The sequence below is a fragment of the Buteo buteo genome, chromosome 12, assembly GCF_964188355.1.
Source record: "Buteo buteo chromosome 12, bButBut1.hap1.1, whole genome shotgun sequence".
Taxonomy (NCBI): Eukaryota; Metazoa; Chordata; class Aves; order Accipitriformes; family Accipitridae; genus Buteo; species Buteo buteo.
The window spans coordinates 37,881,572-37,894,760 of record NC_134182.1 but is presented as its reverse complement, the minus strand read 5'-3'; the positions used below and the strand labels follow the sequence as shown (position 1 = coordinate 37,894,760).

Sequence of the window (13,189 nt, the reverse complement as noted above, 5' to 3'; positions counted from 1 at the left end):
GGAGGGCTGGGCTGGCTCAGCTTCGGGCTGGCGTGTGCCCGCAGCAACGCCTGACCAAAGGGCCAGTTCCCTGAAAGCAGCAGCTTCCAGCCGTGGGGAGAACATCTTCCCCGTGGGCAGTTTCTGGTGGGAAGGGAGGGAGGAGGGCTGTGCTCGGTGCTCACCCCAGAGGGGGAACTTGTCCCTGGGGGTTTCCTGGCCAGGAAACACTCTCTGTTTATCACGTGCTTTGTTAGGGACCACGTGCGTGCGGTATCTTAGCCCTGTCCTCAGCACGGGCCAGAGCAAAGCACCGAGCTCTGTGGTCGGGTTAATAGATTTTGTGTGTTTATCACTTCTGTCCCTGGCACCATGTGTTTCCTTCTGCCAAAACCCACCGAGGAGCTGGTGGGGAGCAACTTGTCGGTGGCCGCTAAGCCTCCCGTGATTTCCATGGACTGTCCAGCAACCTGGTTGCCTGGTCCCCACGGATTAGCTCAGTCCTGCTTAACCGCATGCCTTGAACCTGCAGGATGAGGGAGCATTGATCTCAGAAATCCCAGATATTGCAAATCGGGATGGACATGCCACCGATGAGGAGAAGCTGGCCTCCACCACCTCCGCACAGAAACCAGCCGGGCTGGAGAAGAAGGGCGAGCCAGAAGATGACCTGGAGTACTTTGAGTGCTCGAATGTTCCCGTGCCGGCAGTGAAGCATGGCACGGAGGCAGGTGAGGAGCGTCCCCGCTGCCTCTGGCTCTGGGGACGCATTATGCTTGCACCCAGGCAATCCCTACAGCTTCTGGCGATGAATTGGTGCTGTTGAGGCAACGCAGCTTCGTCACAGTTTATTTACACCGACAGGGCTAAAGGCTGCCGCAAGTTATAGTGAAACCTCCAATTGCTTATCTGCACTATTTCCATTATGGAAAAATCACGGTACAGGCTGTCTTTAGACTCTCTCGGCACAGAACCCCCTCCCCACGGTCCCCACGGCGCTGCGGCAGGACGTGACTCAGGCCGGCGAGGCTCCCTCCCTGCGGCACACGCTGCCCCGATCCCAGTGCCCTCCTGAAACTGGTGTTCACCGGCGAGCCGAGGCGAGGGCTGAGCCGAGCAATCGCACGCCGTTCAGCCGGGATGCTCCCAACGCGTGGCCTGCCTCCCGGGTTGCGGGGTGCCCTGCTCAAACCCTGTGCCAGGAGCAGAGCTGCCGGGACTCAGTGTCCCAGCACAAGGGCTGTGGTTGATGGAGGTCTCCGTGTCGCTGCAGAAGAGCTCCGCTAATGCTCCTGGTGGCATTTTGCTGTCAGTCTCATATGTAATTAGCCTCTCTGACCAATCCATTAAAAAAATAATTAAAAGCCAGGCAACACGACATTTAATCAATAGTGATGTTATAGGTGCAAGCAGGAGAGATCACCACACAGAAGGTTTGCAGCTCTCCCCCGTGTGGGTACCCATTAATCATTTCCCCTGAACGCTGTGCAGAGCTGCAGGCTCTCGGGAGAGGAAAACAGTCCTTTGTCTCTCAAGGGAGGAAAAATCTGACAGTCAACAGAGAGGCTGGGAGGTTTTATTTATTGCTGCTCGTCTCAGAGGGCCAGGCAGGGGTGCACAGGCTCGGTGCTGGCTGCAGGGATGGTGAGGTGAGCTGTGGCATGCAGCCACTGACCAGGGCACAGGGATAAATGGGGGGAAATAGTCGGAAATCTGCAGTCACCAGCATTACCTTGCCTCCTTCCTTTCCTAGCTGAGCTCTCGCAATACGCTTTTCTCTGCGCAGTTAACGCATGAATAGCCAGTCATGTCTGCAGTTGTCTGAGTGAGGTTCATAAATTATCTCCCACGCTATGTGAGACGGCAGGGTGTCCCGCGCCTTGCAGACGGGAGGAGATGGCTTTTATCTTCTCTCTGCTGCCATTAATAGCAGGGGCCATGTGGCAGCTCCTTTGGAGGGTGTCAAGCCCAGTTGGCGTGGGCTGAGGTTTGTGCTATTCGGAGTGGTCTGAGCAGCTGGGCTTCATCCCAGGGATGCATCCTGCCCGCACTGGCCACCAAAGTGCAGAATGTCCCGTGTGTCTTCATTCCTCCTCCTCAGCCCTCCGCGGTCCCAGAGAATGGCTGGTGTGGGTGGCAGCTGTGGGGACACGGGGCTGAACTGCCACCAGAGGGAAGTGTTGGTTTCCACTCCAGCGAGTGCAGGAGGAGAAGCTGGCAGGGGTGCAGGATGCGTCCTCCCTGCAAGGGCAGGAGCCGGGGACAAAGAAGCCCTTTGGGTGGGGAATCTCAGGGGATGCAGAGACTCGGGGGTACCCCTCTGCATCCCGGCAAATCCACATTTGCCGCCAGGCTCTTGCTTCCAGGTAGCTAAAAGGTTGTATTTCCTTGTCTTTAGGCTTTGAAAAGGAGATCTCCAAGCAGATGGAAAAGGATGGGCCTGGCATCTTCCCCGTGAGTGTCTCTTGCATCCTCCTCCCTCACCTGCAGGGAGGCTCAGGGCGGCTGTGCCGGTGCGGTGCTGGAGCGGCTGTACCGGTGCGGTGCTGGAGCGGCTGTGCCGGTGCTGGTGTGCGGCTCGGGGGGTCAGTGGGGCTGCGGGACGGCTGATCCCCCTGCCCCACAGCTGCTGCCTGCCCCACCACGCAGAGGGATGGAGGGAAGCCGTGGCGAACGTTGCTGCTAATCCCAGAAGCGCTACCGACACCTCTCCGCAATGAGTTTCTTTGGGAGCTAAAATTCTTGAAAAGCCCCACGCAGGGACTTGATAAAAATAGCCGTGATTTGCCGGCAGGCCAAGAGGAGCCTGGCAGAGGACGGCTTTCTCCCGGGTGGGTGCCGCCGCTCGCGGCATGGGAAGGAGAGATGCTGGGGATGGAGCAGGGCTGGTGAGGAGCCAGGGCTGCGGCTGTGGAAGGGCAACGAGAGCAGAGCCTGCCTTTGGAAGGGGCTGAATGACGGCGAAAGGGCAGAGGAGGTCACGGGGAAGGGACGAGCCGCAGGACAGGGGCTGTGTCTCACGTGGAGGACTCCAGGGCTGGCTCTGACGGCCGGTTGGTGCCTGTGTCTTTCACAAGGGATCCTCAGACGCTGCTTTCAGGAAGGCAGCTGACAGCAGAGATGGGGGGGATTAATAAAAAAAGCCCTGGCTCTGCAGCCACAAGTGACCCTGGCACCTCGGCAGTGGCACATCTGCATGGGGACACCCCCGATGTGCCCCGAGGAGCCGTTGGAGTGTCCCCAAGACCCCTCTGCTGCAGGGGGGGACCCTGTGCCAGCTTAGCCACCCCTGGCCAAAGCTGCTCAAGGTGGCAAGCAGATGACAATGAGATTAGCAACATCAGCAAAATTAGCTTCTCTGAGACAGATTTGACTATGCTAAGCCCCACAAGGACATTAGGCGAAGCGAACCTTTTGTTTGGTGCTGGGGAGAGCGTGGGCAGACTCTGCTCCTGCAGATGAGCCAGGGTCACCCCAAAACCACAGTGTGGGAGGATTTGCCGTGGGACAGGCAGCGGGCAGAGGTTCTTGCAGGTGTTCGGGTGCGCGCCTGCTTTTGGGAGGTGCTGTGGGAGGCTGCTGCCAAAACCACAGGGGGCTGAACCGGCTGCCCGGACCCAAACCTGCACCCGGGGGTGGCTTTGGGGGTGGCTTCTGCCACCAGCCATCGCTCACCCGCTGCTGCGGGCAGCAGAGCTGTGAGAGCCGTGAAGGGCTTGGTCCTGAGCAGCAGTCAAAGCGCAGGGGAGGAGGGGAAAGAAAGAAGTGCTTTAGTGCTCTCGTTTCCAAAACACAGCAAAAGCAGACTGCCTCCTCCAAAGCACTTCTCTATTTATGGCCTGGCAGCCGGTTCCCAAGGAGATGGCTGCACAGGGCTGTCACTTCAGCTGGGATGATAAAAGGAGGAACAGGCGGTGGTGTAAGCCTCAGTTTGAAGGAATGCTGTTCCGGAGGCCTTTCAGGCTGCAGGACCCCCCCGAGGGAAGGATGGGGCCGGCATCCAGGCAGCATTCGGGGGGCTTGGGTCACGGGGCTGAGCTCTCCCCCCCAGTTTGGTCCCTGCAGCTGCAAGACTGGTGCAAAGGAGCTGGGCTCTGGGGAGAGAAAGCAGGGAGCGATGGGGGTAAAACCACCTCAGACCCTCATGGGAACACCCGTAATGGAAACAGGAGGGTGCCGGGAGCCCTTTGTGAGCATCTCCAATTTCGGAGCTCTCCCGAACAGCTGGGGAACCGTGGGATGAGCGGGGCTGTCCCTCGAGGAGGGGAGCAGGAGCAGCCTTGGAGCTGGGTCAGCCAGACCCCTGCTCTGCAGCGAGGTGAAGCTTGCTCCCTCCGCCAGCTCCCTTGTGCATTTGGGGTGATCGGCAATGCCCAGCAAATGTCCCTGCAGCTGCTGGCAGCAATTTGGATGCGTCAGCTGCAGTGACATCTCCACCTGACCGGGAGGTGATGGAGACAGGCGACCCAGACCCTCGCAGACCCCCCACGTGTGGGTCACAGTCAGCAAAGATCCTCCAGGCTGGAGATATTTTTAAACCAGCCACAGGGAAAGTGAAGGGATGTCAGATGTGAGCACATCTCTGCTCAGAGCTGGGTCTCATCCTTCCAAAATGGGCCCTTGCTGGGGTCTCCTCTTTGGGATGCTGCTTCCCCAGGGCAGCCCGTGGGTGTCCTGTGGTGGAGCCCCAGCTCCCAGCACGGGACTGGGCAAAAAGTGCACTAAAATCCCCATATGGGCTCTGCCGGGTGTCTGCCACCGGGCTCTGAGCTGTCAGTGTGCAGGTAGGGAGGTTCGGTGCCTGAACAGAGGCTGATAAAATGGTGGAGAACACCCAAAATGGGGGAGGCAGGGTGAAAAGAAAACCCACGCAGCATCCCAGCTGGGTAATTCCCCCCCAGGGCAATCCCGGGCTGTGCTCCATGGACAAACCCCCCGCCGCCATCACCGGTGTGAGCAGGAGCGAGAGTCCCCTGGACGGCATCTGCCTCAGTGAATCCGAGAAGACGGCCGTGCTCACGCTCATCAGGGAGGAGGTAACAGCCAGGGACCCCGTTTTTCCCAGGTGCACCCCAATACAGCAGCCGTCCCCGGGCTGCCCCTTGCAGGACCCCGTCCCCGCTGCTGCTGTGGTGGGGAGCGGGGGCAGCTCTGCTTTGCCTTGGGGGGGGGGAATCTGGTCCCCTGCACATCGCAGGCACGGGGCAGCAAGGGAAACCACGCAGAGCGCGTCCCAAGGGTCCTGTGTCTGCTGCAACCTAGATAATCACAAAGGAGATCGAAGCAAACGAGTGGAAGAAGAAATACGAAGAGAGTCGCCAGGAAGTCTTAGAGATGAGGTAAGAGCCTTCTCCTCGCGTGTTCGCCTGCTCCCCTGCGCGGTGCAGCGCTATGCTGTGTTTTCCCTGTTGGGAGGTGGGTTAAGCGGGGCCGTAATGGGATGATACGGCTCGGCGGCAGCGGGATGAGACACGTTAGGAGACATGTACTTTTTGTGCTTGGGCTGCATTGAGCCTGCCGGTTTCTTTGTTGCAGGAATAAAATCCCATTAGCCACGCGGGCCGGAGCGGCTGGAGGGAGGTGTTAGCGTAGAGCAGCGATGATGGGCATTGCAGCACCAACGGCTGGGGCTGCTGCTTGGGCTGCCTTTCTGGTGTGGGGAAGGGGCAGCACGGCCCCGGGGCAGCTTGCTGGCAGAAAAACTCTTACCTGCTTTTTTTCTCCCTTTCTTCTAGGAAAATCGTGGCCGAGTATGAGAAGACCATTGCCCAGATGATAGGTAAGGTGCTGTCGCCTGGCCGGGCGTGCAGGGCAGGGAGCTGGCTGCCGCAGCCGTCCCCGCTCAGTCACCGTGTCCCCGCTGTTTATTCTCCATCACAGAGGATGAGCAGAGGACAAACATGACATCTCAGAAGAACCTGCAGCAGCTCACGATGGAAAAGGACCAGGCTCTGGCAGACCTAAACTCTGTGGAGAGGTCCCTGTCGGATCTCTTCAGGAGATACGAAAACCTGAAGGGTGTCCTAGAAGGCTTTAAGAAGGTCCTTACCTTGGTTCCCTCTTTCTCCTTGCAGCCCTGGTCCCTGGACACAGTTCCTGTGCAGTATTTCCCCCACTTTGTCCCGTGCTGCAGCACCGTGGCTCTCCCATCCCACGCAGTGCTGCTTCAAATGCCCTGGCCCTTGCTCAGAGGACCGCTCGCTCGCTTTCCTCTGCCCGCTTTCTGCTAAATGACCAAAGACTCTTTCAAATGCCAGGGGAAACCAGTGCGGGGAGACCGGTTCTCCGGCTCTTCTCCACTCTCCTCCCCGCCGCTCTCCTCCTGAGCTGCCGGCAGCAGAGCATCGTGCCCTGGGCAGAACTGCAGCCAAGGGAAGAGCAGGTTCCAGGGCAAAGCGCCCCAAAAAACCCTGTCTCCACTTACACACCGTTTTTCCATGCTGTTGAGCTGGATAAGGGGCTCCAGCATAAGGGAGAAGCTGGGTCTATTTAAAGCCTTTTTCTTTTAGACTCAGAACAGGATATATCATCCCGTCAGAGCAACGTCTCAGCGCTCAGTCTCCATGCAGATGGATGTACTTTTTTTTTTCCAGAATGAAGAAGCTCTGAAGAAGTGTGCTCAAGATTATTTAACCCGGGTCAAGCAAGAAGAGCAGCGGTATCAGGCCCTGAAAGTCCACGCAGAAGAAAAATTAGACAAGTAAGGTCATGCATGAGATTTCTGGGTGCTTAAAGACCTTGTAGGGCAGTGTTTCCATTTGGCTTCCCTGAGGTTTGAAGGCAAGAGCTTATTGATGTGAAAAGCTGCCTCTTACAACCTCAAGCTCAAGTGACTTTAAATGGCTGTAAGCAAGCCAGCACAAATCCCTGAACGGATTCTCTGATCTCTGCTTAGGTTTTTTTTTTAATGGAGAAACTGAGGTTCACAGTCTATTTACAGTCACTTAACAAGTTCCCACCTTTCAGAGGGCTCCTGTTTGTGGTGCGCGAAGGGGTGGTGCAGCTACCAAGGCTCGGCTGATGAGCAGTAGCTCACCGACACGCAGTATCCCCAAGCAAAGCGGGTGAGGAACTGTCTTCGCTTCCCTCTGAGAAAGCAGAGTTTCCATACAGGAGTCTGGAGGAGCTGAATCAATCCAGTTTCACGCAGGTTTTCCGCAAGGGAAAACCACCTCCGAGGCATCCCGGCAAGCAGGAGCCGGGCTCTGCCGACGCCGCGTGGTCTAACGTCGCGCTGCGGTGCTCCTGGCTGCGCCCAGACGTGACCACCGTCCCCTTGTCTCCAAACCCCACCGCAGAGCCAACGAGGAGATCGCGCAGGTGCGCACCAAGGCCAAAGCGGAGAGCGCGGCGCTGCACGCTGGGCTGCGCAAGGAGCAGATGAAGGTGGAGTCCCTGGAGAGAGCCCTCCAGCAGAAGGTAATGCGCCCGCCCTGCCTCCTCTCTGCAAGCCGCGCTGGCTTTTGCTCTGAATTTCCAGTTTGCTGCCCTGAGCATCCTGTTGGTGCTGGAGGTGTCCTTCAGATTTTTGGCCCAGAAAGTGTTTCGTGGGTTTGTTTTTTCGGGTATTTTTTTTTGTTTGCTTGTTTTGTTTGTGTTTTGTCGTTCGGGGTTTTTTTTTGCTGTTGTTGTTTAAATATGCAACTGCGTCTTCTCGCAAGGAAGGAGATGCAAGCTCTGCCCAGGTGTAGGGATGGCTGCGTGCAGCGACGTGGCTGCCGGTTCAGGGCTGGCATGCGTTTGGCTGTCTTGGAGCGTGGGCAGAGCTCGCTCACGTGTGCCCGCTAGCAGACACGTGGGCTGAGCAGAGCGTGGTGGGCTGCAGCTTGGTAGCTGCAGGTCTCTGTGCAGCACCGGGGGCTGTCGGGGACGAGGAGGGGTGAGCCCAGGGGTCCTCACAGCACCTGGATAATAATGCACAGAGGAGCTTTCGCTGGGGCAGGCGTAGGAGCTGGCTGTCCCTTCCTGCGCTGGCTCGGTGGCAGATGGGTCTGGGTGTTCCTGCATCTGTGCCGCTGCGGGGGGTCCTCAAGGTCTGCTTTTCTTCCAGAACCAGGAGATTGAGGAGCTGACCAAGATCTGCGATGAGCTGATAGCGAAGCTGGGAAAGACAGACTGAGTCTCACCGCCCCTCGTCCAGCACTCCGCACTTGGCCGCTTTTCTCGTAACGTCAAGCACCTTGCCTTATCACCCAGGAAAACCCCCCCAGCAGAGAAGCACACGCGTCCAGCTGCCTGCTCTGCTTGGCTGCCGGACCCCACGGCCCCCCACGCAGAGCCGGTCCCCACACTGTCCCCGTCTCTGTTTCCCAAAGGCTCTGGGGCTGGGTTCCCTGCGGTCAGGCTGGGTGCGCGTGTCCCTCCTGGGGTCCGCAGCAAGCGGCTGCCGTGCCGTCCGTCCGCACGGATGCCACCTCTCAGCTGGGAGGTGACACCCCGGGGCTCTGTCCCCCTCGGCCGGGCTGGGTCTAGTTGTGCCCCTACATGCTCTGTCACTTACTGTCCTCACGTACTTAATTGCACGGGTCCAGCCGCACGGTAGGTCCTGCCCCGGGACGCGGGTGATGCCAGGGTTGGAGCCGCCAGCCCTTGCCCTGGGGAAGGGGACCTGGCATGTGGGTGCACGGCTGGGGAGGCAGTGAAGGTGCCCCAGGCAACCCCCCCCACAGGTGGTTTGGGGCCACCAGCGTGGATCCCCTGTAGATCGATCAGTTTTGGAGGAGGCGGCGGTATTCAAGGGGCTGGTCCCGGTCTCTGGTACACGGGGCAAACACGGCACAGCGCATCCTCGTCCCTGGCTGTGCCAGCCTCGGAGGAAGGAAGCCGACGTCTCTGCATTCGTGCACTTTATTAGCATTTATGAGCGCTCGGGCTCTCTGCTCACTTCTTCCAGTCGGGCACGGTCCTGCTACACATCTCGTTCCCCCAGGAGCACGGATACGGCCACTTAAGCAGTAGTAACTTAAGTCGTCTCAAAGGAGAGCCCGGCCAAGGGGAGGGCAGGAGGCTTCTGCGCCCAGAGGTGTTTGAGAAACGGGGGACATGTCGGTTCTGGAGAGCTGGGACGTGTCCGTCCGTCTTCCCCGTGGCTGTCCTGCCCGCAGCCCTAGCACCTCCTAAGGCTTGTTAACGTGGGGTTTCTAGTCCGCTTTAAAACGTGCAAAGCCAAGCCCCTTGCTGTTGGCTCCCCATGCCCTAGTGAGATTAGTTCACCACTTTGGATGTTGCAGGAGAAAGGAAGCAAACCCTGAACTGCTTCACAATTCTGCTGACTTAAGGCTCTTTTCCCCAGTCAGTACAGGAAGGCAAGGAGGAGTGCAGTACTGCCCTGGGTCTTGTGCTGCTGTCAAAAATGCCCTTACGGCACTGAATATTAAGAGAACCAAACAAAAGCCAGCCTTTACAGGCAAAGGCAGATCCAGACAGCAGTAAAATACACTTTGAAATCTCTCTGGATGCAGCCCAAAATCTGACTTTCCATGCAGGCTGGCTGCCTGCTCTATTTGAGAGGTGTTTACCAGACGCGCCAAGCTCCAGCAGAATTGCTGAGGTTGCCTTTGCACTGTGCTGGGAACTGGGGGGGGCTCTGGGGTGATACGATGTGTTTAAATCCGTGCGTAGATCCTGCGTGTGCCCTCCTGGTAACACCGTAGCAGGAACCAGCCTTGCCCGGTGAGTTTTGCCGTTTTGCACGCTGCGCAGTGCCGCGTTTTTCTGGCCGCGGTGCCCTGGGCAAAGCGCTCAGCATCCACGAGCAGTAACCGGTGCCGTGGGCCGGGGTGTGCCGTGGGCTGTGGGTGCTGAGCCTCGGGGTCGGTGCAGAACCGTCCCGTCCTGCACAAGGCAGATCGATGGGATCGGGCAAGAGCTGCAGTGGTGGAGGATTCTCTACTATCAGCTTGAACAGTTAGTCGCAAAGCATCAAATAAGGCAAATATTTGCTGTTTGGACTGTTTCCTACCCAGCCTATCTAAGACTTTCGCAAACCTTTTTGCTGCTACCTTTTTGTAAAAGATTTGAGCTGTTTTCCTTCTATTTTCTAATTCCCTGTGTTGAGCATGCAGTGCAAACATCTGTTTAAATCAGAGCCATACACTTGATATATATTTTGTTAGTTATATTATGTATAGAGAGAATTTATTATACACTTAAGCGGACAAAGATGCCGGCAGCCTGCTCTAGCGCACAGAGTCCAGGCCTGTTCACCGTGCTCCCAGTTATCCCAGTGAACGGGCTGGTAGCTGTGCAGTAGGGAAGCTGATGGCTGATACTACTCGGAGCTGTGCACCTGCAGCTGTGTGCTGAATATTCACTCCTTTGCACACCTGACAGAAAGGAAAAACATTTTTTCCTGTTTTTTTTTTTTTTTTTTCCTCTCCCCCCCCGCTTTGTCCCTCTAATGGGCTGGTAGAAAAGCCTCTGTCAGATGATCTACGAAGACTATTTCTATTTGGGGAGTCAAAATGCCAGCCCCAGCCCACTGGAGCATGACTCCCTTCCTTGCATTTCATCAACGTTTGGGGTTTCACAGACTATAGCACTGCTCTTTTCTTCTTCTCCTCGCGTGTCCCACTCCGAAACAGCATTCCTGCCTGGATGTGAGTGACCTTTTCCTGGGTGCAGTTAGCTGGGCTTCGGCAGGGTGGTGGGGACAGCAGGGAGTGACCCCCAGAAGGTGCTTTCCCTTTGGACCTTCTGAGAGTCTGTACAGGTCAATTAAAACCCTTGACAACCGGGGATTTCTTAGGGAGTTGGGTTTTTCTCTTTGCAACCCTTCAGAAATGGAAGGGAGCAGGTCACCAGAGAGCAGCCTTGCCCAAGCTCTCGGAGCTTATAAAAAGTTGATTTGGGGCTAGTTTCTGGTTTGGCACGCAGGTTCGCTGTCGTGCCCGGAGCAGCGCTCGAGGTCCCAGCATGAGGCTGATGGAGCCGAAAAGCAGGAGGCAGGTCCCGGGAAGGGACCGCAGGGCACAGCAGCCCTCATCCTCATCCTCTGCACAGGGACGCGCTGCGCAGCGTGCCGGCTTTACACAAGGTATGAACGCCCCAGTCCATCTGTGTGAATGTTTACTTTCCGCTCTACCTGAAGGGATGAAATTTGGGTTCTGTGTTTGCTGTGGCCAGCCAGGGCCAGGTTTGCTCGTGGCAGGGGGGGTCAGCTCCGAGGAGCAGAGCACCAGGCTCGGGGTGTTGGGCTCACTGGGAGTCTGACCGGAGCATATTTGAGCTCAGTCTCCCTTTGGGGGGGGTTGTTCTGGCCCCAGAGGTGGCAGAGAATTGCAGAAGTTTTGATTTCACCCCTCGGCACTTCCCCAGACCCCCAGCCTGCGTACATGCGGCAGTCTTCCCTCCCAGGCAAAGAGGAGCCGCCTGGAAGGCCAGGCTGGCTGTGGAGAGCGGCTCCCACGGCAATAATCCGCTCTGGCAGCATCTTCCCCGTCTCTGCTCCCTGGCATCTCCCGGTCCCACTTTCGCTGCCTCTCTCGCCCCAGCGCTGTTGCGTTCCTGTGCCTGTCAGCATGCACTTCCAGTCTGGGCAAAGAAGATTCCTAAGGAATGATTTATTAACTATAATATGGTTATAGTTACCTATATATAAATATATATATAATGGTTATAGTTATATATAATAGAAGGTGTGTGTTTGTAACTGTAAACGGGCAGGACTGTCGCATCTCGCGGGGGCGCGACGCCGGCGTTCGCTACCCGACGGCGCGGGGGCCGAGCGGGAGCCGGCGGCAGGAGGGGTGCACGGTGACTCCCTCGCACGTCTTGTGAAGACAACGGCGTTCGAACGCCGCCCTTCCAGCCAAGATGTGTTAACCAGCGCAGGGAAGCTCTGCGGATACCCGTGCGTCGGGGTCGCAGCCTGGTTGTGTTTGTTGTCTTTTTCTTGCGGTAGAATTCAAATATTCCTTTCTGACAGCGGCGGGTGCCTGCCCGTAAGCCGCTAGTGTTGCCGTTAGCAAGTGTGCGTTTGCCAGCAGATCTCTGTCTACAACGAAGTGCCAACGAGTAACCACCCTGACTGCAAATCGCTTCCACCCGTCCCTCCAGCGTGCCCCCCCCACCCTGAGGCAGGAACTTTCTCTGCATTGACTACTACCCCGATCGCTTTGTACCATGTACGTAACTGCCATCGCCATCAATTTTGTATGTACAATAATTTCCCTTTTATATGTCAGGTAAATATTTGTAAGAGTTATACTCACACAAATGAGATTATTATAATGATTACTAATATATTTTTTTCCATGTTTCATTGCCTGAATAAAAATTGTGTTTATCACTCTCGAAAACTTTCTCGGTGTTTGTAAGGTCAGTGAAGGGTTTTTGGGGAAGTTGGCTTTATCTTCCAGGATGGGCCATATTCTGCCTCGTTTTTATTAATGTGCTTTACAATGCGGTTGCTTTCAAATAAGTGTGGTTATCATCTGTTCCTGAAATGTGCATTCATAAACTCTGAAATTCAGACCTGAGGCGACTTCGATGCCCCCTTGACTCCTACCACGCCGCAGCGATGCTCCCGGCAGATTCCGCCGAACCGTGGTGCAGCCAGCAGTGAGCTCGGCCAGGAGGAAGAGCTGAGGGCAGTGGCGAGGTTTTAGGCAGTGGGACTTGACTTAATCCCCACACTGACCCTGATAACCTCTCGTGGCCTTGGGTAAATCCCTCTGGAAGGATGGAGACCGCCCTGCCCAGCGGAGGGCTGGGGTGTAGGTGAGCGCAGGGACGACTCCGCTGGGCTCCCAGCCCCATTACGGGTTTTCAGTTGTTCTCTTGCACTTCTTTTCTGGTGGGTTGGAAACTTTGGAGGGTTCTTCCCCAATCTGGCTGCTGCAAACAGCAAGAAAGGGGTTATTCACTGGATGGAGCAGATGGGCTTGGGAGAGATCTTTGAAAGCCAACCAAGGTAACGTGTCCGGAGATGGAGAGGGCTCCCAAAGCAGGCACTGGCAGAATGCGGAGCAGATCCCAGCCCAGCAAGCGTGGGCAGGTCTGGCCACCTCCACCGGCACCGGGCCGATGCTCTGCCCCGCTCCCATGCCCCAGACCATCCCATGCCCTTGGGGACCCACATCCCGTCCTCCCCTGCTAAGACGGCATTAGCCAGGGGCTGCAGTAAGTGTGTTATCCCCAGCCCAGTGATCCAATCACCCAAGCAGATTAGCTGTAAGACCTTAAGACAAAACAGAGGCTACGCGACCCG

At 56.9% G+C, this 13,189-nt stretch overlaps 1 protein-coding gene across 5 annotated transcripts in view; it reads left to right on the top strand.

Moving 5' to 3' along the window:
• Window positions 1-12,278, top strand: part of TACC1 (transforming acidic coiled-coil containing protein 1) — a 37,193-nt gene extending 24,915 nt beyond the window's left edge. For all 5 annotated transcript variants that reach the window (XM_075043440.1, XM_075043442.1, XM_075043441.1 and 2 more), the window contains 9 exons: window positions 512-710; window positions 2,378-2,433; window positions 4,881-5,015; window positions 5,242-5,318; window positions 5,715-5,758; window positions 5,860-6,020; window positions 6,573-6,679; window positions 7,278-7,398; window positions 8,030-12,278. In XM_075043440.1, the coding sequence (XP_074899541.1) occupies window positions 512-710; window positions 2,378-2,433; window positions 4,881-5,015; window positions 5,242-5,318; window positions 5,715-5,758; window positions 5,860-6,020; window positions 6,573-6,679; window positions 7,278-7,398; window positions 8,030-8,098 (969 nt within the window). In that variant the 3' untranslated portion in view covers window positions 8,099-12,278. The remainder of the gene's footprint in view (window positions 1-511; window positions 711-2,377; window positions 2,434-4,880; window positions 5,016-5,241; window positions 5,319-5,714; window positions 5,759-5,859; window positions 6,021-6,572; window positions 6,680-7,277; window positions 7,399-8,029) is intronic.
• Window positions 12,279-13,189: the final 911 nt, after the last annotated feature.